The following is a 24,824-nucleotide window of genomic DNA, read 5'->3' on the forward strand; positions in this document are numbered from 1 at the left end:
CAGGGTGCCTGCAGCTTTAAGAGGTGCCAGGAGACAGGGACTATAGAGTTGTGATTACTTTGGATGGAGTGGCCACCAGGGCACTTGTGTCATTTCCTGGAGGCCTCATCTTTCAAAAAAAAAAAAAAAAAAAAAAAAAACACCTCCTCTTCCCCGTCCATACATGCCTTTTTCTGAAAGAGCTCTTTTGGAAAAAGTCTTCTTCCTCATAGAAAGAGGATTACCGCTGTCAGAAAATCCCCCTCTGTTCTTTCATTTTTCTTTTGAAAGAATGGGATTTCAGTGTGGATGTAAATAAAAAATTTTCTGTAAAACGGCTGTTTTTCCAAAAAAACTCTCTAATGAAGACATAGCCCTATAACTAAAATCCATTATCATTGTGAAAAGTGGCAAAGAATCTTTAATTACTGCAAGGGATCAAGATAACAATTTTACATGGATGCCAAAAGGTAGCACCTCCAAAAATAGTGTTGGAAGATGGGATCAGCACAAATTTGTATGGAAGTGTGCCACCATTTTTTCCAGCTTTCCCAGAGCTGGAGAAGGTATCAGGTTTCCTTGGCAGCTATTGACTTGATGACACAATAATTAGCTAATGAGATCTGATGAGATCACAACCCCAGTGTGGAATGTCTGCAGTTTAATCCTTGGATCTAGAGAGAGAAGGGTCGTGTTCTTCTTAAAGAATCTGTCAATAAAGATTAACTGTAAAGGGTAATTTCTGTTGATTTTTAGTAAACAGGACTAAATAGCTGCTGATTGATTATCCAAAGTGAAGCTGAGAAATTAATCAGTCTCAAAAGCATTCATGGTAGTTATACTATAAATAAAGCAATTGGAATTATTCAACAAGATAAGGAGGAAGGGAGAAGGACATGAGCCTAGTGACCCAAGCACTTAGGGTACGTCTACACTACAGCGCTAATTCGAACTTAGTTCGAATTAGTTAATTCGAACTAAGCTAATTCGAACTAACGCATCTAGAACTAAAAACTAGTTCGAATTAGCATTTTGCTAATTCGAACTAGCGCGTCCACACTGATTGGACGCAGGGGCACATTTAAGGGCAGCTGAAACCGGTTCCGGCAGGGCATCAGGTCAGTAGTTGCTTTGTGTGGCTGCTGTCTGAGGCTATCTGAGGCTCGTGCTTAAAGGGCCCCCCCCCGGACAGCCGGTTCTCAGCTTTTCCTGCTTCCTTGCCAACCTCACCGAGGGACAGCAAAGCGTTGGTCTCTGTGCCCGTCTGTGTCGGTGCTTCCCTTCGGGGACGCCGTTGCAGGTGGCAACATGGAGCCAGAGCTCGCCCTGCACCTTCTGGTGCACTTTCTGGACTTGCTGCTGCAATCCTGCCACCAATGGCTTGAGGCTGCCTGGCACCACCGGAGGAACGTCAGCCCCCTGCCTCTCCGCCTGTCCGCCCTGGGGGCCATGGAGGAGCCGCGGCGGCGCCCCGGCACCGGCGTGCCCCGCCGCATCTGGCGTCTGGACACCAGCACCGACTGGTGGGACCGCATCGTCCTGGAGCGCTGGGAGGACCGACAGTGGACCCAGAACTTCAGGATGAGGAGGGACACCTTCCTGGAGCTCTGCAAGTGGCTCGCCCCTGCCCTGCGCAGAAGGGACACTCGCATGAGGCCCGCCATCCCCCTCCAGAAGCGGGTGGCCATCGCCCTCTGGAAGCTCTCCACGCCGGACAGCTACCGATCCATCGGGACCCAATTCGGCGTGGGGAGATCCACCGTCGGAGCGGTGCTCATGCAGGTATGGCACTCGCCGGCCACTGATTGGCGCTTTGCTGTGTCTCTCTCCGCAGGTGGTCAAGGCCATCAACCGGGTGCTGCTCCGCAGGGTGGTCCGCCTCGCCGACCCGGACGCTGTCATCCGGGGATTCGGCGCCCTCGGCTTCCCCAACTGCGGGGGGGGCCATCGATGGGACGCACATCCCCATCCGTGCCCCGGAACACCAGGCTTCCCGGTACATCAACCACAAGGGGTACTTCTCCGTGATCCTGCAGGCTGTGTGTGACCACCGGGGCCAGTTCACGGACATTAATGTGGGCTGGTCCGGCAAAGCACACGACGCCCGGGTGTACCGCAACTCCTCCATGTGCCAGTGGCTGCAGGACGGGACCTTCTTCCCTGACCGCCACATCAGCGTCGGGGACATGGACATGCCCATGTGCCTGGTGGGGGATGCTGCCTACCCACTGCAGCCGTGGCTGATGAAGCCGTACATGGGGTACCTCAATCCCTCCCGCCAGGCCTTCAATGCCAGGCTGACCAGGGCCCGCATCGTGGTGGAGGGGGCCTTCGGGCGACTGAAAGCCCGCTTTCGATGCCTCCTCACCCGTCTGGACCTGGCTGAGCACATCCCTCCTGTGGTGGCAGCATGTTGTGAGCTCCACAATTTGTGTGAGCGAAAGGGGGAGGCTTTCCTGTCAGCCTGGATGGCTGAGGCTGACCGCATGGCTGGACACTACGGTCAGCCCCGCACCGCCGCCATCCGGGAAGCCCAGCAGGGGGCCGTCTGGATCCGGGAAGCCCTGCGGGAGAGCTTCCTGGTGGAGGAGAAGGACTGACCTCTCCCTTGCATGCCCCACTGGGGCCTTCTTCCACCCTACCCCCCTTCCCCTTTCCCCTCCCTACCTACTGTAAAATAAAGACACCTGTTTTTCAAACAAAAATGTGTGTTTATTTCACATAACTGGGGTGGGAGAAAGGGAGGAATGAGGGTGGGAGAGGGGAGGGGGAAACCTGGGACGAGGGAGCTGGAAGGGGCGGGAAGGGAGAAAGAGAAAGGAAAGCTCAGGGGTGGGAGTCCGGCTGCCTCTCCCGTCTCATCACACTGTAGGTCTGGGGGCGTCAGTGGGCAATGGTTGTGGAGGGGGGGGCAGGAGTGACGGGGGGTGTGGAGGAAGCAGGAGCGGGGGCAGGAGGGGGAGCAGGGGGGAGGGAGCAGGGGGAGCAGCAGGGGGAGCAGGAGGAATTGGGAAGCGGTCGAGCAGGCTCTGGAGGTGGCCTCACAGGGCACGGCCCTGCTCCTCCAGGGCCTCCAAACTCCTCCGGCGCAGCCTCAGGTCCTCCTGGACCCAGTGGTCCTGGGTGTGGAGCTGGTGATCCATGAACCGGAGGTGCCGCCTCTGGTAGTCCTCCTGGTTCCTGGCTGTCCTGCTTGCCCGGGCACGGGCAGCTGCAGCAGGCGGTGTGGTGCGCCCTGCAGGCCCAGGTGCTGCAGCTGTGGTGCAACAAGACCAGCGGTCAATTACCCCAGGGGCCCAGGTGTGTGAAACCCAGCTCTCCTCTGCAAGGCCAGGGCCCTGCAGGCTCCCCAGCTGCTGCTCCGTGGTGGGCAAGGCCCAGGCGCACGGTTCTGGGGCTCCCTCTCGCCCCAGCCCCCTGTACACTTAAAGGGAGGACGATGGTACTCACAGGTGGACGCCTCCCTGGCCTCAGACGACACAGGCGAGCAGCTCTGTGGGGTGCCTCGGGGGTCCCAGGTCCTGGGCAGGCTGCCGGCAGGCTCCTGGCTCTCAGAGCCCTTCTCCTCCTCCTCCTCCTCGGGTCCTTCTGCCCCGGGGTCTATCACGTCCCGGGGGGCAGGGATGGCATGAGCCCCCAGGAGGCGGTCCAGGGCATGGAAGTGGGGGCAGGCCTCCGGGTCAGCCCCTGGCTGGCAGGCCCGGGAGTAGGACTGCCGCAGGTCTTTGACCTTGCAGCGCACCTGCTCCCGGCTGCGCTGGTGGCCCCTGGCGGCCAGGCTGGCAGCCATGCGGCCGTAGACGGCCGCGTTCCTTTGGCCAGTGTGGAGATCGTGGACATTGGAGGCCTTCCCCCCAAACCTCGATGAGGTCCACCATCTCCGCACTTGACCAAGCGGGTGCCCGCCTCTTGCGTCCCTGGGCAGGGTCCTGGGAGCCGCCAGGCTGGTACTGCGGAGCAGTGGAGGGCTGGGTGTCCTCAGGTGGCTGGCTCATGTTGTGGCAGGGTCTGCTGGCTGGGTGCTGGCAGCCTTGCAACTGGCACAAACTGTGTAGCCAGCCCGTGGCCCTTTAAGGGCTCCAGGGCCGGGAGGGGGGCAATAGAGTTTCCCTGGTGTTGGCCAGAGTGGCCACCAGGGAAACCTGGGAAGGGCTAGCCTCCCACTAGTTCGAATTAAGGGTCTACACAGCCCTTAATTTGAACTAGCTAGTTTGAACTAGGCTTAATCCTCGTAAAATGAGGTTTACCTAGTTCGAACTAAGCGCTCCGTTAGTTCGAATTAAGTTTGAACTAACGGAGCGCTAGTGTAGCGCCTAGGAAAGTTAGTTCGAACTAACGGACGTTAGTTCAAACTAACTTTGTAGTGTAGACATACCCTTAATTATCAAATGAGGTTTTCTTCTACAGCTTTTAACTTGAACCTTAGTAATTATTGGAATCAGGGCTATGTGTCACACGACAGGAGTCTGTAACCCTGGATTCCAGTGATTATTGGTAAATTAATTGTTCTCAGACTTCAGGAAAAGAATCAGCCTTTTTTTTTTTTAATTTAAACATAGAAACCACAGTTTCACAAGTATCCAGAAGTGGTTTGCTGTTTGCAAGAAAATAATATATGTTATGACTCTTCTGCGGTATTACCAGCTCACATTTTCATTATGCTGTTCAGAGTAATGTCCAGCTAACTTCAGGGTTCCATAACTGAGGGTTGCAATGAAATGAGAGCCTAAAACTGTATGGTCAATGAGATTCACAGCTCATCAACAATGTTATAAAGTACACCATTGCTTTAAAAGAAACATTTTAAAAAGAAGCTAGAGTGCTAAAGAGAGGGAGAAACTGAGGTTCTGAAAAATACATCCCATTACATTTACCTTCAACAAAAAAGTCTGAATGTCCTTTTTTAAGGAGGTTCATAATGAATCAGCATAACCAATTCCTGAGTTTCGTTTTTTAAATGTGAATTAACCCTGTCACCTTCCTATGCCTCCAACCTGGAGTTGTGCGGGCACATTGGGGAGCTCATCCTTCTGCTTTCACCCACACCACAGACTTTTTTATTATGATCTACAATCTCTAAAGGTGGTCAAGCCACAAAACTATATAAATAGACATTTCTAAAAAAAAAATCAAGGGGCATGAAACAGAAGAGGATAAAGAAATGGAAAGATCAGAAGGCAAAATGTGTGTGTGTAGGGGAAGGGGAAGGGGAAGGCAAGGGACATCAGTAGTAAACAGGGAACTTACTCTGTTTTTAAACCCTAGCACAGTAAATATAAAATACAGTGTGTCCAGAGTTGGATAATTTGTGAGATTGCCAATGAAATCAGGTAGAAAGTTTCACAGTTGTAGAATCTGCCAGAAGGGTGGAGCAGTTGTGGAAGTACAAGTCATCTGTTGAGGGGCACTTAGCTAGCCTGTGCAGCTCCAAAAGTGAATAGCTCTGGCTTACATGCAGCAGGATATGCTAATTCTGTGCAGCCCTGGAGCTCACTTTGCTAGCAGGGATTATATGGAATTCCAGCTTCAAATTAAATCTACCTTCCCCAGCAGAAGCTCTAGGGGAAGATGGCAATGCAACGATGGAGGTGGAAACCTACTCACTGGAATAGGGGTAGCAATTTATATCTATCCTTATTCAGCCTATCACACCTTGCTCCAGGGCTCACAATGGGTGTTGGCTCTGCTGGTGATACCATATGCTTGTTTCTTGACAGCAGGGAAAGATCTCAGGTGGTAATCCTGCAAAACTGCTCTTGCAGCTTGAGACTTCTGAAGCTGAGCTGTCTGTGGGGTAATTATCCCCTGAATGTGCCTGGGTCAGCCATCTCCCTCTCCTATCTGAGCAGCCCTGTGTCTACTGGTGTTATAAAGGGCTTGCTCCTGCTTTTGTAATATGTCACCATGTGAACATGAAGGGCAGTTCATGGTGTAATCTGTGACAAGTATCTTCTGGTGCAATCCCAGAACTTTCTTTCCCCAACACTCCCCCTGAGTCTGTTGGTTTCAGGAAAATGAATCTGAAAAAAAATGCCACAGAAGCTCCCAGCTCTGCCATTCCTCTGCCAGATACACCTGTGCATTCCTATTGGCTGAGCAGCGTGCGTGGCCCTTGCTCCCAGCTGGTGAGGGTAGGAGGCAGAGGCGTAGCAGTGTTGCTACCAGTTAGCTGTACAAAATTCTGGGGCTTCAGCTCTCACTTGCCTTCTCTAAATGGTGCTTTTGCTAAGGAATAGTGCAAATGATGAGGTTAAGTCTGTAGATTTGAATGGTAATCACAGTGTGTAAATGTTCAGTATCCTGACTATGCCAGACAAAATATGACTGTATTTTATAGGGCTGATTGTCTAAATTGTGTGTGTCTATTAACAACGTATTTTATATAATCAATTATTTTTTACTCCAGGTTTACAGTTTGCACACCCATATCAGTGGAACAGATTTAATGGATTACCTATGCATGTTCTTCCATCTTTTGCTAGTTCGTAAGGATCCATGCAGAGACACTGGTAGCTGCCTCTGGTGTTAATGCATTTAGCAGATAGATGGCATGGTGGATTAATTAGGTTTTCACATTCATTGATGTCTAGAAAGTAGAAAGAATGATAACAGAGAGTCAGAAACTAGGATCTTGTTCACACTATCTGCAATAGGAATTCCAAAGAAAAGGATACTTGTGTTCTAAAAGTAAAATATATATAAATACTGTCACTATTACTCCTTTATTTTATGTGGGTAAAATTGCTAAGAAATTATGTGGAAACGACACTCTCCCCCCCAAAAAAGAAAGAAAGAGGAGAGTAATTAGTGCAGCCATCAAATAATTTTGTGATGGTTCACTTAGGGAATCTTTTCAAGTTATTAACTTCAAGTTGTGCATAACATTAGATCATGTTATATACACACACATACACACACACACACACACACACACACACCATGAAACCTCTTGATGCTTTTAATTTTCCCATTAATTTTCCTATTGTGCAGTGCAGCCAGGCCCATACTGTTGCCCTTAGACCCCCCTTTCTTCCAGAAACTTGTATAATTTTGAAACCATCTTCAGAAATGCCAAGGGTAGCCTTTTGATTTAATTAAGTGAATTAGTCTTATCTTACTATACTGTATTTAAAGATTGGGCACACACTGCAAAGACAGGCATGCAAAAAAGTAAGAATGTCATACTGAAAAGCTCAAATAGCATCTGCATTAAGTCAGTTTTGATGAGTTTCTTTTAATAAATGCAGTGTTTATTATACTGCCTGTTTTCCTATAACAAATATACAGGCTTTTGTTGATATTACTTAACATAGCAACAAAAACTAGGATGAGAAGTGACTCATTCATATCACTTACTTATTCAGTTTGCTGCCAGAACATTAATTTATTGAAAAAGAATTATAATTCATTATACAGCTTTTCTTCTTTATATGGTATTTATGTGGGTGGAAGTCCATGGATAAGTAGGATTTGAATTAAGGAGAAAGCTGCACATTTTATTTGATTTTTCTATATATGGCATAGAATTAATGTAAAAAGCTTTTTATTCCACTCCCATAGACATGCTGATAAACAGACTTATAGAGGATCAGCTGTAGCACTTTCATTCACATTAATTTGCCACCATCCATGAAGTATTCCTAAATATGGCCTTTTCAGAGCTCATTTTCTTGAGTGTTCTCATAAAGTCTGAACACTCTGAGTCTATGTAAACTCATGATGAATGCACACAGAGTACTGAATGCTGCATAAAGTGTACTCATATACAGTGAAATTCCATTAATTTAAATAGAATCATAGAACTGGAAGGGACCTTGAGAAGTCATTGAGTCCAGTTCCCTGCCCTTGCAGCAGGATCAAGTACCATCCCTGACAGATTTGCCCCCGATCCCTAAATGGCCTCCTCAACAGTTGAACTTACTATCCTGGGTTTAGCAGGCTAATACTCAAACCACTGAGCTATTGCCCCTTAATGTAATATTTGTGATGCTTCCTCTTTTCTCTCTCCCCCCTTTTCAGTGGCAAAGGGTGAAAAAAAAAAGGAGGGAGAAGGAAAAAGGATAAAAGGAAAGGGGAAGATAAACAAAATCTAGCTCCTGAGAATTTTAATAAATATTCATTAAAATTGTTGAAAGAACAAGAAAAAATTCATTACCATATTTCAATCATCTGTGCAGTTCAAGTTACAATAGCTATAATGCTTTAGGATTTTGCATTTTCTAGGATGGGAGATTATTATTATTATTATTCCCTTTTTGTTCTAAGATCAAAATTTCTAATTGTGTAGTTCTTGCCTCACTTACTTGTTGGATATATAGCCTGCTGGTGGTGCGCTAGTAATGCAGGGGAGAAAGTCCACTGAAATAGCACCAGTTAATGCCTGGAGCAGTCTCTAACTACTCCTATGATTCTGGTTGTAAGAAAATGAGAAATACACCTCTCACTCATTTCCCTTTATATGATTCCCACTGGGAGCTACATGCTAGATTATAGTTAATGTTTTATTAGTTAGTTGTCCCCTTAGCATCCTTTCCATAAGCCCAACCGCTGGATCAGGATGAGAAGAGTCTGAGATTCTTGTGGCTGCCAGAACATGGAAAGTGAAATGAGTTTTGAAATAATTCACTTTTTAACATGGAATAAAAAGGCTTTTTTGGTGAATCATATTCATCTTGGTCATTGCAAAGTCAGAAATGTGTAAATACAGATACCTATACAAACCGGTGGTAGAAAATTCCATCCTCTGTTTGTGCAGGTTAATTGCTCTTCTCCTTGGAGTTGGTACCCCTTTTGACATGAGTAAATCACCATAGATTTTCCAAATTCTGAACAATGTACAAAGTTTCCATTTGCTACTTGTTTTGGGAATCCACATGTTTCCTCTAGATATAGTTTAAAAAGACACATTATGAATTAAGATACTTTTTAGTTTTCTCACTCATACACCACCCTGTTTCTATTATATGTCCACTTAAACAGGAGCTTTTAAGGGCTAACTGCAGTATTTATGATATCAGTAGGTGGTAACACATATTAAATGTTGACTTTTTAATGGCAAGTATTGTACAATTATTACCTACTATTAACTATCTATGGTACTTATGTGGCCTTTATTACTACTGTTACTCACAATCACTAATGCATATATGTTCAAAACAGTGTAATAGGAAAGTACAATTATTTTCCAAATGGGGAGCAGAGTTATAGTGAGACCAAGTGACTTGCCCAAGATCACAGGAAATCTGTGGTAATGCAGTGACTTGAAGGCAGGTCTCCCAAGTTCTGGGTGACTTTATAGCCAAAGAACCATCCTTCCTACCTGTGTAATGAACATGCTTAATTATCAGATTACCTTGCTGATTGGTTTCCTGCCATGCTTCTAAATTTATTCCAGGTACATTATCACATGACTCAAAGTCTTGAGGAAACTTCCCAAGTCGAAAGACATCAAGTGGCACTTCAGAAAGCCCCGTGTTATCGCAGATTACACGGGACAAAGAATGTTTTCTTAGTTCGTGCCTTTGAGCTTCTGTGAAAACATGAATGTTTTCCCACCAAAATCTGTAAAGATTTGCAGGTCCTTGTTAAAAGTATTATATTCCAGGTGTTAATTATTTCTGTTTGCAAAGTGCACTACTATTATGAGAAAAAAAATTAGCATTTCATCAAAACATAGTTAAGGAACATGCACTATACCAATGGGAAAACAACAGCAACTACATTGGTTAAAGATTTATATTCCCACCATAAAATCTGATATGGATTCAATCCTGCAAAGTGCTTAGTTCTCCTGCAACATGCTAAACACCCCATGTTCCTATGGAAGTCAATGGTAGTTGAGAGTATTTAGGATTTTACAGGAGAGCTCAGCATCTGGCAAGACCAAGGTCTATTTACTTTTATTTCTTGACAGGGGAACCTTAAGAACCATCCCTTAAAAGTAGCAAGATCAAGAGGGTGAAATCACCTAGTGGAGTCTAAAAAGAGGTGATTCTGACATCAGAAGAGGAAGTTACCCATTACAATAATGAACTGGAGGTGAAGGTGGGTGGGAGTGTTCAGAAGCTTAAGGACAAAGAACAATGTGACACTGCTCTCGAATTCTTCCCTTCTTCACTATCAATCTTCTCCCACTAGGAAATCAGAAACTCTCCAAGCCATAAAGAATGGAGATATTTTCAGCACAAGTTTAATCAGTAATCACATATTCAGACACCTCATACTCAGAGTTACATGCGCCAACAATCAGATTATACATTTGTAACTCTCTTGTCTGCACAATATAGTATTTGTTAAACAGATATTACAGGATATATTACCAAATATATATATATATATATAAATGAGCTGGAAAGAGAACTATTCATCCTTGAGGTAACAGTCAATTCAGACATGACAAGCCATAATATAGTCAACAATCAGACAGCCAGAAGTTCAGCTGCAGAGTGTTTGCCTCTTTCTGACTCTCAACCCAGGCTCTGTCTACACTACAGAGTTTTTGCAGAAAAATGGCTGTTTTTCCACAAAAACTCGTGGAGCATCCACACCTCAAGTGCGTTTTTGCGCAAAAAAATGGAAAGAGCACAGGAATTTTTGCGCTATAGGTATTCCTCTTTCTACGATGAATAACTCCTTTTTGCGCAAGAGCTCTTGTGAAAAAAGATGTGTGTAGATGGGGAACAGGGTTTTTTTGCACAAAAAAAGGCAATCAAAAAAAGCACAGGTGTCCTGGTGGCCATTCTGTAAATAGCAATCAGAATTTCCTTTCGAGAGAATGTCCATGCAGTCTGGATGCTCTCTTTCGCAAAAGCACATTGCTTTTTTGATGTGCTTTTGCAGTGTGGATGCACTCTTGAGCAAGAAGTTTTTGTGGAAGATATCTTCTGCAAAAAGCTTCTTGCGCAAGAAGCCTGCAATCTAAACGTAGCCCCAGGGAGAAACATCTGAATAAGGAAAGGCCAGGGGAAAAGGATTAACTCCTGATGGAGCAGAAACAATGTATTCCAAATGACTCTACCAGATTAAAGTTTGGGTGTGATTTTGCTTGTTCAAAGGGGAATCATTGCAATATTTGTTACGTAAGTGAGCAATAAGAGTTCAATCAGTCTGAAATTTTGTTGAAATTCTGATTTGTGATCTTAAATGAATGTCTAGAAATTGATATCTTGAACTCCTTTTTAACTGGCATGTCAATTAATATATGAAGCATCAGATTACCTGAGCATTGTATAATTACACCACAGTCATTACGTTAAAAATAGACTTTTCCTTTCTCTCCCCTAGAAGAGTGACAATCAAAACACAACATTATGTAGTTCTTTAATATTTATCATTCACTTATTATCATAGCCTAGCTATACAATGTTCTTGTTCTTTCTTGATTCTTCCCTGTTTGGGGTCCACAAGTTTTATAGCCTTATTCCAAAACTCATGGTTGTTCATCTGGCTGTTATGTAATTGGTCTACGGACAAATCTTTGGCTTCTCCATTGGTTCTCAATGATTGTTACAAGAGCCACCGTACCTATGTACATTTCAGACCTCCGCTGGAAATGTCTATTCCAACAATGTCTAGCTTCTCTGTACTGGTCTTCAATTGAGCCAACCAGCATTAGATCCCTCACACTCTCCCTTCATTTTCTGTCATGGAGTGTCCAGCTGTTTGACCATCTTAGCATTTTCATTTTCTTAGTGGGAAGCATAAGGATTTCTCTTACTGTGTCTGGTCAGATCTCAGTGGGTCAAATTATAGTTTTAGGTAGGACATGTCTACACTAGGGGAAAAAAGGCCTCATGGCAGTAAGTTCAGAGCCTAGAGCAACTGAGAGGCCAGCACCACTGGGCTAAAAGTAACAGTGAAGACACTGCAGCTTTGGTTCTGAGACTCATCAGAAACCTTCACAGGGTTTCAGAGCCCAAGCTCCATCCCAAGCAACAATGTCCATACTTTTATTTTTAGTCTCCCATCCAGACACCTTTGCCAGCTTTGTCCACATATTCACTCTGCTGATACCATTATTGGACCTAACCAAGTGAGTTATAAAGATCAAGAATACATATTCCTGAGCATCCAGAAATATAATTTATGCTATCATGTGCCGAAAGTGTCCGTCTGCTTTGTACATTGGACAAACGTCTCAGACACTTCGCCAAAGGATCAATGCCCACAAAACAGATATTAGACAGGATCACAAAGAAAAAAACAGATTCTTGCCATTTCAACCAGAAAGGACACTGTCTCAACGACTTAATTACCTGCATCCTGCTTCAGAAGCCTTTTAAATCTGCACTTGAAAGGGAATCCTCCGAACTGTCATTCATGCTAAAATTCGACACTCTACGCGAGGGTCTCAACAAAGACCCCAGTTATCTTACCCATTACAAAGATAGCTTCCCCAATTATCACCTCTAATACCATTAGCTCACAGACATTTACCTCCCCCCCCCCCCCCCCCCGCATCCCCCTTCTGTTCTGAAATTTGATTTGTCCTTTTCATATGTGTTCTTTTTTTAATTGTATCCTTTGGTATATATGGTGTGACTATTTTCTTCCACTATTTGATCTGAGGAAGTGGGTCTGGCCCATGAAAGCTCATCATCTAATAAACCATCTTGTTAGTCTTTAAAGTGCTACATAGTCCTGTATTTTGATCCAGACACCTGTGAGCCTGAATCAGTTGACCTCAGTTCTGAACCTTGTTGACATGGATTTTTTTTCCATGTTGATGTACCCATATGTATTCTACCTTTTAAATTTTATTGTCATCTTTTTATGACAGAATGGGAGTTAGCTCATACCATGTGCAACAATCAGCTTTGGTACAATGTCAGGCATAGAAACCAAAGAAATACAGGACTGAAAAGTTACAGCTTATCTAGTCCAGTTTCCTGCACTGAAGCAGGAGTGAGTGTAATCTAGACCATCCCTGACATGTGTTTGTCTAACCAGTTCTTAAAAACCTCTAATGATGGGGATAAATAACAAAGATTCTAAAACCTCCTTAGAATTGTTTTAGTGCTTAAATATCCTCACAGATAAGAAGGTTTTTTCCTAATGTCTAGCCTAAATCTACCTTGCTGCAATTTGAGCCTGTTACTTCTTGTCCTGTCCTTGGTGGTTAAGGAGAACAATTTATCACCCTTCTCTTTACAACAACATTTACTTACTTGAAAATGGTTATGTTGCCCCTCAGGCTTCTTTTCTCCAGACAAGGCTCAGGAGGTCACCTTTGTCAGCAACCATTTATCCTAGGCATTTAAATTCTTTCACTCTCCTAAGCTCTCTGTCTGTAATTTCCTTTATGGTGAGCCTTCCTGATCTGTTGTCATAGCCTTGATCTCACCAACTTTCACTCTTAAATCCCACCTGCTCACAACTAATCATTGTGTCTACCGTGCAATCATTTTTCAAACTCCATGGAAGGAAGTGAGTGTTTTTATTATTATCACGCAAACAACTACTACATTTGATCTGTGGTTTTAAGAGGTTGAATTGTTAAATAAGCCAATTTAAGGGGGCAAAAGATCAGAAAGATGGCAGAATTAAGCATATATGTTATTATTTAAATTCAGATATGTTTCATTTACTCAAAATGAGGGACAATAAAACTATCACATCTAATGTTCTCATAGGGTGTGTCTAAAATGCACCCTTCTGCTGACAGAGGGATGTGGATTAGGCACATCGCTATTTCAAATGAAGTAGAGATTTAAATATTCCGCACTTCATTTGAATAAAAATGCCCCCTGCTTTTTGCCGACGCGGCATTTTGCCAGCAAAAAGCAGCAGTCTAGACAGGGATCGGTTGACAAGGAAAGCCTTTTCTGACCGATCCCTTATGCCTCTTGCAATGAGGTTTACAGGATCGGTCAGGAAAGGATTTTCTTGTCGACTGATTCCCGTCTAGACTGTCGCTTTTTGCCGGCAAAGTGCCGCGTCGGCAAAAAGCGACGGGCATTTTTATTCAAATGAAGCGCAGGATATTTAAATCCCCACTTCATTTGCAATAGCAATGTGCCTAATCTACATCCCTCTGTTGGTAGAGGAGTGTAGTTTAGACACACCCATATTTAATACTAGTAACATTATAAATTATTCAGAAGAGAAAAAATTTTAAATGGTATTTAAAGCAAGTCTGTGTGAACTGTTTGTTGTGTGAAATGCTGTGCTATTTGTATAGTAAAAATATTTCATTTTTTGAGTTAAATGAAAATTTTAAAACTCCTTTATGTGTAATTTTTATGTATGTCAGAGATTTTACATCACTCTGGCACTGTAAAGGGGTTTTAACGTGGGTGTGAAAAGGAACTTAATCTAAATGAGACTTGCCCTAAAGACCCAAATAATATAAAATGGGTCTCTTCTCAAGTGAATCATGATTAGTCCTCTAAGGGCTGGCAGGACTTACTCCTAACTCTATTATATCACACGGACCCTTTTTCCTATTTCTCATGTTACAAGTTACATTTATTTATAAAAAAAAATTGACAGTTTTTAAAATCCATTAGTAACAGACTGTTTTTATATATTGAACACAGCTACTATGTCTGAATCTTAAGTTTAACCAGAGACTGATTCTGCTGTTTTTATTATGCAGGTAAAACTCTGTTTCTCCAGGATGAAGTTTCACACTTGCACAAGATTTCTTGCACCACTTAAGTCTCATATAACAGCTGTGCAGGAAGCATCTGCCGGAATAGCAGCATGGAATTGCTGTGCCATTCACAATGCACCACAGGAATTGTCTTCTTCCTGGTAGGAATCATTCCCACATATAAACAAAAGGGAGACTAGAGAGACGATTACAAGTGGGAGAAGAGTGAAACAGTGGTAAACTGTGCTTAATAGGAAAAAAACAGATGCGGAGGCATGGGGAGGAGAGGGCAATAGGTTAAGATATTAAAGTATAGAGTTACTATATACAAATAAACAATATAAATTCACTTACCGGTCACCATCCCTTAGGGCTTTCATTTGCTTTCCAATTATACATGCAAACAGTGGACCAGTTCTAGCACCTGGAAGGAAGTTTTCTGCGAGGCCACCAAGCCAAACATCAATATTGTTTGGATTGTTGTACAATTCCATTATTTTTTCAACTACCTTCCTATTAGCTATTACTGTGTTAAGGTCAATTTGAGTTTCCAGTCTTGGTAAACCGCAGAATTGTCGCCAGTCATTGTAACCTAAACATATTGGGTTTAGAAAGTGATTAGTCATGAAATGTGACTGGTTAACACAGCACTCAAAATTATCTCATTTATAGGATCCAGATTCTAATACCATTACTCACACCAAGTAGCACTTTGCTCTCAAAATAGACTTAGTAGAACTGGTAGAAATCAATGGGCCTATACTTATGGTGAGTAAGGGTGGCAACATCTGGCCTTTCCGAGATAGTGGAGCTACATTATGATAATGAAGGCAAAGTTAGGTATAAAATAACATTTCTGTTTCTAAAAATTCTGAAGTCCGATGGTAGAGCAAAAGGAAAATCCAAAAGTTTGGGGTGCATACAAATTGGAATAAAAAGACTTAGCTGATACATTTGTATCTTGAGTCTAATTTTTAATTAAAGAAAAGGAGAAAGAAAAATAGACCACCTCAAAATAACTATGGATGATCCTGTTCTGTGAAAGTCTTACTATGTTTGCCTGGCAGCTGCAACGTTGCCTCTTAAAATTAATGAAATGAGTGACTGAAAAACAAATTTGGGACACACATGTGGTTGAGCCAGTGCAAGTAGTGAAGGTTATCATGGGTCATGCTGCTACCAGAAAGAGGAAAAAAGAGAGAGGATGAGAATCGCTTCATAATACAAAAGTCCATTCTCCCTTTCTTTGTCTGGAAAAACATTAAACCCACATTGGTGACAGGATTCTAACAGCTCATGCTGAGATGAATCAATGGCATTTAATTATACTTATCAGGAAGGGTAATGGTATCATTTTTAACTGTGACCATGTCAGGAAACCAGAATCAAACCCAGGCCCATGGGGGTTCTTTGATGGTATCAGAAGCCTCCATGATACAGTGGTAATGATGACCAAGTACACCTGACCAGCAGCCTTAGTGCTGGTCTGGGGATCCACAATAGACACTGATTGTCTTTATCATAGCTACTATTTATTTTTGCTGTGTATTCCTAAAAAAGAGTCTTTTTAACTATCACTTAATAACCATGTTGGTACATCTTCAGAATGTTTCAAATACAAGTAGTGACTTCTTAATCATTCACATAAAAAAAAATCTAGAAATATGTAACAGACCTGGGAGTCCATGGTCACGTCCACGCTGTAAATTTAATGATGCTAAGTCCAATGACTCATTATCAGATAATACAATGAGCTTTTCTGTTAATTCTTCATTCATCATTTGATCTTGTATCAGTAGTTTTGCTGACCTTGCTAGAATACCTCTTAGTAAAGGGTCCAAACCTCCTTTAAAACATAAAACCAATACCGTGTCAAAGTTCATGTGGAATCAAAATCATTAGATATTTTCTTAATATTTCTACATGCAGTTTTTCTTCTACATTTTTTAAATCTTCTGTCTTTTAAATGTCTTTAAATTACAGCAAAACAATGACATGCTCTGTTTTGAAAAGAAAACAATAAAGTTAAGAGGCTCTGGCCAGGTCTTAAGACAGTAGAAACCTTGCTATCAGACTGCTTTTATGAGATGAATAAGAGGTTTCTAATGAATGATATTTGTGTACTTCAAAAGACTAGATAACATAAATAAATTGTCCCAGTTGATATTAATTCTTTGGGCATTGTTCAACATCCTGAACCAATGATGCAATTAAATGAATGTTCCTGACTTTGAAATTCAATTAGGAAAAGGTTTGAAAAATGCTGCAATAATGTGAAAAGATGTAGTCCACGTAAAAACATACCTCCTTTAATGAGTCTCCAGGGACTAAAGAAAACTTCATGCATATGAAGACTTGGGAGGTCTGGGTCATCTTGATACTGAGCATTAAGTCTCTTTATGATTGGGTGTATTGTTGCATGACCAAATCGAAAAGCAGCTGTAGAAAATACATTTGAAATGGTGGGATCTACTGTGTGATCATAGCCTTTATACAGACCAAGATACTCATTAAAAGCATCTGGACCAATGATTTTTGGAATATAATCTCTTAAAGTAATAATCTGAAAAAATAAAAAAATGTCTCCATTAATATTTACATAATGTAACAATACTTCACACTAGTATAGTGCATTTCCATCCAGTGATCTCTAAGCTCTTTTACAAGCGTTAATTAATTAACATTTTCAACAAGTCTGTGAGGACTGCAAGTAGCATTCTCCGTATTTTACATATGGAGGTCAAGAAGTTTAAATCATTTACCCAAGTTCATGCACTGAATCAGGGGCAGGGCTAGGAACAGAACCCAGCCATCCAGGCTCCTAAATCCCCAGGTGCAACTATTAGATCAAAGCCTGGCATGGACAGATTACCAGAGCTGTCTGTAATAGCTTTCTTTAATGAGGCTGAGAGCTCGCGGGTGTCAGGTATTGATTTGAATCCTAAAAGATTGATTTGGACAGCATAAACTACTGAGCCTTTCAATTAGACCAGCATAGACCATGAACAGATTCTGTTTTCAGTCACATGGTTAAATGTTCACTCCCAGAATCCTTTGATTGACATTTGATAAGAAACTGCAGCCAATGAATACATAGACCCTTGTAAATTGGATTTTATAATGGAAATGCTGATAAAATCTCCTATTGAGTGCTTTTATAGTATAATAGAGTTATTAAAGCATATACAAAAGGCTTATTAGTAATACTGACAAAAAAGAAGAAATGATATATTGCACTGAATACCATGCATTGCAGATTAAAGATTACATTGGATTTATTAAAGCATAATTGGATGAATATGAAGTGCAATGAACTCAGTAAAACACATTTCAAGTTTGACAGAATATGCAGTAAACTGACCAGAGAAATACATTCGAAGCTTGATATAATGCATATTGAAAATCTAGCAGGGATAATACAGTCTCCTCAGATATTGGGATTTATTATCCTGGGTATGTCACACAGAAAAACAAGCTCCAGTGAAATCTACAAGATATGATGCCACATATTTGCCAGAATTCACTCTACACAGAGCAATATAGGCAGCTGTTGCTCTTTCTTTTTCAGCTTCCTCTCATTCACTTTTCTAAATTAGTTCTATTCATGTAGGAAAGAAACTCTCTCAAGATTTTGCACAGCTGCTTGATTAAATTGCAGCCTGTCTGTCAAACATATTTTAATTGATGTAAATTAGTAGTATGGTTGTTATTTAAAAATTTAACATTTTCCAACACTTATTACACATACACAAAGATATTGTTAGCTCCAGTTGTAATTTTTAGTTTTGCAGCCTCAGAGTTGCACATTGTGCTGGGACACAAAGGGTTGGAGTATGGACTTTTCAAGTTTGGAGCCTCACTCTCCAGGCATGCATTGGTTGGAGACACTGTAGATGCAATACTTACATCTCCATGATCAAAATGAATCAGGGGTAAAGGAAAGTGAGAGTACTTTGTTTTATGATCAGGCAAGTCAAACTGGCCAAAGTGGAGCAGAACAATGATATAAATGTGATACGGTCAGCAATAAGCACAAGTACATCAGGAATCTCGGCCATATAGACTCAACACTCATGGACTGCCTTTGCTTTCCTTTGCTCTCCAGTTGAAATAATAGATTCAATTAGGCAGCAACTAAAGGCCAAATCTCCAGCTCCATGCCTAAGTCTAAAAGGAAAAAGACAGTTCACTTTCAAGGTCCTCCACGTATTCCAGAAATTAGGGGCTCTACCATTGAATAAAGTCATTAAAATGATAAGGCTAATAATGGAATGGAGTATTGTTTATTTGCTCTTATGTTGGAAGATGCATGGCTTTGATAGTGCTTAGGCTGGAGGGATGGTGATGGTGTGCCAGGCAGAAGTATTTTATGTGAAATCAAGGTGAAAACTGTGGATACTGGAGAAAAAAAACCTGGAACCTGACATAAAACTACAAGAATAGCATATCAGAATCTCTGACATCTAATCCAAGGAACCAACTCACAACCTTATTACCTTCAACTTGTCTCGAAAGGTGGTGAGAAACAGTAACATTTATCATGTTTTGACAAAGTTTACCATCTTGCCAAAGTTACCATCTTGCCAAAGTTAAAAAAAAAAGAAGTTTCAGTGCCCTGCAGAGATTGAGAATGATTTTTCTGTGCATTTGATATGCAAAGCAGTATATCTGCCACAGAAGGAAAGTGTGCAACCTAATCGGGGGAATGATTTTAAATAAAACTTTATTTTCATATTTTCTATGCAATAATCCTCATAGTTGCTTTCATACAGTATTCCTTACATATTCAGTTTCTTTTACGTACGTGACAGAACAGCCTTACCTCAAAACACTTCAACACAATCAGCACCAAAGAACTGTAGCTTTACAGGAGGGAGAAACTCATAGTTGCTGACTTTCCCTGGAATTTATCATTTACTTTGAGACTGTCTTTGAGTGATAAATTAATGTTTGTAACTGCATGTAGTGTTTCTGAAATGTAGGGCAGAGAGGATAAGAGCCTGCAGAGTGCTGGGAGTCCTCTAAGCCCAAATATATTTATGGGATTGGAGATCAATTTAGCTCCTCTCCCAAGGCAGCCAGCACCTCATAACATCAACTCCAAGCTCCATAAAAACCTCCTAAAGAAGTATATTTTAATCAGTGATATCAATATCTACCTCTTCTAAAGAATGGCATTGCTGCAACAGTGGCCAACTTCATAAAATACAAGTGTTATTGTCATGTAATGTTCTATTAATCCAATAGTTGAATTACTTGTTAATAGAGTAACTAGACCCGTGGTGTCCAATCCGTTCTGAAGCAGTAGCGACTATAGTTGCCACTTATTTAAGGCAACTAGCCACACTCAACTGGCCAAATAGCCACATGTGACTAGTGACTAGTGTGTTGGACACCAGAGAATTAGATAACAGACTAATTCATGTGAAATAAAACATACTCAGTTCCATATGAGGAAAAGTCACATTTTCTCAACAATAAAAGCAGACATGTGGCACTTTAAAGATTAACAAGATGGTTTATTAGGTGATGAGCTTTCGTGGGGCAGACCCACTTCTGCCCCACAAAAGCTCATCACCTAATAAACCATCTTGCTAGTCTTTTAAGTGCTACATGACTGCTTTTTTTGTTTTACCAAGATCAGACTAACATGGCTACATCTCTGTTATTTTTCTCAACAATGTGAGACACAAAGCCTTGATGCTGGTCTCTACATGGGAAAGGGGATTTATGCTTCCATTTGTGTACTCCTACAGAAAAGTGTATATAATTCTGTTTAAGCAGCATATTTTTAACTGCAAGTGTACACTACCCATGATCTAATCATTCATTTTTTCTTACTCCTCAGATGCAGGATATTACCCTTAGGCTGCATCCAAACTGGCATGATTTTGTGGAAAAAGTTTTTCCGTTAAAACTATTTCCGCAAAAGCGCGTCTAGATTGGCACGGATGCTTTTGCGCAAAAAGTGCTTTTGTGCAAAAGCATCCGTGGCCAGTCTAGATGCGATTTTGCGCAAGAAAGCCCTGATCGCCATTTAAGCCATTGGGGCTTTTTTGCGCAAAACAGTTCTTCCCTGTCTACACTGGCCCTCTTGCACAAGAGGGCTTTTTCCCGAGTGGGAGCGTGAAAGTATTTGTGCAAGAAGCACTGATTTTGTACATTACAAAGTCAGTGCTCTTGTGCAAATTCAAGAGGCCAGTCTAGATGCACCCTTAGGGTGTGTCTAGACTACCTAGTTTTGTCGACAAAAGTGGACTTTTGTCGACAAAACTATACCAGCGTCTACACTACCGCTGAGTTCTGTCGACATAACGTCGACAGAACTCAGCAGTTTTGTCGACGCTGGTATACCTCATTTTACGAGGCATAACACCTTCTGTCGACAGAACTCTGTCGACAGAAGGTGTTATTGCCTGTAACACTGTGTCCAGACTATGGAGTTCTGTCGACAAAGCAGCTTGCTTTGTCGACAGAACTCAATGTGTCTGGACGCTCTTTGTCGACGGAAGTTTTGTCGACAGTATCTGTCGACAAAACTTCCGTCGACAAAACGCGGTAGTCTAGATGTACCCTTAGAGTCTGGCTTGCAACAGGGCTTCAGGCACTATGCTGAGTGCAAATACAAAAAGAACACTCTGAGTCAGACTGCCACTGCAGCAAGAAAGGGATTGTTATTGTGCCTTAGAGACATTCAGTCCTGCTAGGGAAGAATAAAAAAGTACCACCTTACAAGCCAGATATGTATCGGACTGGATTATCCAGAATAAATAAAAGGCTGAAATAGAAATTACTTGCCTACAAAGAAATAATGCCCATTATTGTCACAGAACACTCACAACAGACTCCAGTCCAGATGATATAATATCAGGCTTCATTCTGAGAACACAATGTAGCCCCTAGTGGGTAAAGAGGAGGACAGCTATTGCACTGAGTAAAGATTGGTACTCACCGACCTCTTATATACTGTAGTTGGCATAGGTGGCCTCCGGTGAGCAAAGACCAATATGGGGTAAACTGTACTAATTAACTGCAAGCACTGCAGAGGCTATATGAATTACTTATAATTATAAAAATGCTTGTGAGCCAAGTAAGTAGAATCTGCCGAATTTTAGAAAGATCTCCTTTAGAAATCATAGAAAATAACTAATTATAGTAACAACACCTATAAAATATAATACTCTAAAGTTCTACAGCATTTTTGGTCAGAGGCTTTCAACATGCCCTGTAAATACAAATAGGTCACAATGTATATAAAAGTTCTATTTATAATTGATTTATAAAGAGTTAATAGATGAGTAGGAGATGTATTAATAAATTATGAATCCATTGTTATAGCTTGTAATACAGAACAACAGGACAAAAGACCATAATGCAAATTGCACATCTATTACATATGTATAACATCTACTACATATTTTCTAACCCTTTACACACCACTTATAAATGGATCCTTAATATAAAATGTGATCCATTAGTGAATGTATCCTTCAAACACACCTGTGAAATAAGAAAGTATTATTCACATTTTAAAATGGCAAAAATAGAGGCAAAGATTAAATGATTTGTGCAAAATCACACAGGGTGTGTCTCCAGCAGAATCTACGATGAATAAATTCCAGATTTCTTGCCATTCAGTCCTGTATCAAAATCAGCAAGGCATGCTTTCTGGACATGAATGTAAAGGCACAGACGTCCACATATTTACAAGGAATTACCTAATCTTTTTCACATAATCCTATAGCCTGTTACCAGATTTAACCAGTTCTTTCTCCATCTACTTTAACAAACCCAACCTTTCTTTCTGTCCCAGGATTAAAATGCTAGTGCATGGCATGGTGAGTATCTGCACTAATTATTGTACCTCCTCTTAGACCTTTTTGAAATGCATGCTGGGAGTCTCCAGCCCATCCAGTAAGAGAGTATTAAGGTTGCAAAACAAAGGGCTCCCAGAGCCTCTGGCTGCTCTGAGGCTGCACCTCAGGCACAACATCCCTTTATGGATGCATACAGCCAGCACTGCCCATGGTTGCTGCCTCTCACTTTTCTCTGCCCGTCTTTCTTGGGGTCACAGGAGATTAAGAAGAGTACAGTTCCTCTGCTCCCCCAAACACACATACTGCAGTTCTCTCTTGCCTTTTCTCAGACTAGGAAAAAGGGAACTCTTATAACTCCATTTCTTTTACTGCTCACCCATGTAAGGACTAGACTGAATGAGATCCTCATTCAGTGGGGATCTCTGCCCCATTGACCATCCCATGTCCATTGAGCCCCAGATGTTGGTGTTAGTTATACTGGTGTGAACCCAGAGTAATTCCACTGACTTCAATAATGTTATCTTGAACTGAAGAAATTGTACATCTAAAGAAATCTGGTCTAGACTGAAAGTGATCTGAAAGACCCCTGCCACATTCATCAAAGACTCCCATATCATTCTCAGTGCACAGTCCCAAAGAAACAGTGAATGAGGCAAACACACACATAATAATTATAGCATATGACCATACAATTAAAGTCAATAGCATATGACCAGACAATTTTAATCAGTACTGCTTATACATACAAGAAGGCAGAGTTAATGTTGCTAGTAGCATTTACTGGCATTGGCGTACTTAACTTTGCAACCTGAACATTCCTACATTGTTTTATTACAGGTTGAACCTCTCTAATCTGGCACCCTTATGACCAGTGCTGAACTAGAGAACTTGCTGAACCATGGGAGGTCAATATTGTCTAGAAGCATTACCAACACTTTCATTGCTTACAGGGCTCAAAGGGTATGTCTACACAGCAAAGTTATTTTGAAATAACAGCTGTTATCTCAAAATAACTTTACTAGTGTCTACACAGCCAAACTGCTATTTTGAAATTAATTCAAAATAGCGTCACACTTATTTTGAATTTTGTAACCTCATGCCACAAGGCATAACACCAAATTCGAAATAGCTATTTTGAAATAAGTGCTGTTTAGACACTTATATTGAAAAATGGGGCCTCCAGCCTTCCCAGGGTGCCCTGGTGGCCACTCCAGCCTCAACCAAGAACACTCCTCTCCCTCCCCCCTCCCCGGAGCCCTTAAAGGAGTTGACTCTGGCCACAGTGCCTGTGCCAGCTCCAAGCCTGCCAGCTCAGAGCCAGCAGTCACTGTCCCTGAGCCAGTGGCCCCAAAACAGGAGCCAGCAAGCCACTAGCAGCCACCCCTCCACCGCTCCCCAGGAGCAGTCTGCCAGCTCCCAGGAGCCTGCCAGGGTCCAGAGAAGGTGGGTGCCTTCCTGGTCCAGAGTGGAGATCATGGACCTTATTCAAGTTTGGGGGGGATGCCCCCAATGTTAATGATCTCCACACTAGATGGAGGAACACAACCGTCTATGGCAGGATAGCTGCTAGCCGGGCCATCAAAGGCCACATGCGAATCCAGGAGCAGGTTTGCATGACAATCATTTTGGTTCGGGGAGACCCCCCCCAATCCTGAGCCTTGAGCTTCCCCTCCCACTTCTTCCCCTCGCTTCCCCCTTCCAGATTCCTCCTCCCAGGTTTCCCCCTCCCCACTCCCACCCTCTCTTCTCCCCTCTCCCGCTTCCTTTCCCCAGTCTCACCAAAGTTTCATACCCTTCCCCCCCCCCCGTTTTGTTAAATAAAGAGAATTTGTGTTCATGAAAATACATGTATTTTATTTGACATCAGGAAGGGGGGTTAGGGAGGGGTAAGTGGAAGGACGTGAGGGAGGAATGAGGCACAAGGCCCCAGTGGGGCAGACCAGAGAGGCTCTTAGTGCTCCTCAAAGTGGAAGCTCTCCTGAAGGGCCTTCAGGATACTGACAACCCCCCAATGGACCTCCCGGATAGCAGCCTGCAGAAAGTGCAGCCAGGCTCACAGCAACGCATCCAAGAGAAGCACCAGAGTGCCCAGGGGCAGCTCTGGCTCCATGTTTCAGAGTGCTGTGGTGTCCCGAGTGAGGGCAACCAGAGCACACAGAGACAAAATGCTTTGCTGTCTCTCATTGCAGTAGGCAAGCAAGCAAGCAGGGAAAGCTGAGAACCAGCTGTCCATGGGGGGTCCCTTTAAGCACAGGCCTCAGATAGCCTCAGGCAAAGTAACTCCTGACCTAATGCCCTGCCGGACCTGGTTCTGGCTGACCTTAAATGTGATTCAGCATCCACTCAGTGTGGACGTGCTATTTCGAAATAGCAAAACACTATTTCAAAATGCATTTTGTGTGTAGACGCCTTATTTCAAAATAGCATATTTCCAA

At 42.4% G+C, this 24,824-nt stretch overlaps 1 protein-coding gene across 1 annotated transcript in view; it reads right to left on the reverse strand.

The window, feature by feature from the left end:
* Nucleotides 1-24,824, reverse strand: part of TPO (thyroid peroxidase) — an 89,732-nt gene that overhangs the window by 32,469 nt on the left and 32,439 nt on the right. Inside the window, exons 7-12 of the mRNA XM_089776921.1 lie at nucleotides 16,877-17,135; nucleotides 16,248-16,418; nucleotides 14,927-15,164; nucleotides 9,332-9,540; nucleotides 8,691-8,861; nucleotides 6,434-6,565 (exon numbers count right to left, since the gene is read on the reverse strand). Of these exons, the coding sequence (XP_089633047.1) occupies nucleotides 6,434-6,565; nucleotides 8,691-8,861; nucleotides 9,332-9,540; nucleotides 14,927-15,164; nucleotides 16,248-16,418; nucleotides 16,877-17,135 (1,180 nt within the window). The remainder of the gene's footprint in view (nucleotides 1-6,433; nucleotides 6,566-8,690; nucleotides 8,862-9,331; nucleotides 9,541-14,926; nucleotides 15,165-16,247; nucleotides 16,419-16,876; nucleotides 17,136-24,824) is intronic.

This window comes from Pelodiscus sinensis, chromosome 3 (genome assembly GCF_052426305.1).
Source record: "Pelodiscus sinensis isolate ZL-2025 chromosome 3, ASM5242630v1, whole genome shotgun sequence".
In the NCBI taxonomy this organism is placed as follows: Eukaryota; Metazoa; Chordata; order Testudines; family Trionychidae; genus Pelodiscus; species Pelodiscus sinensis.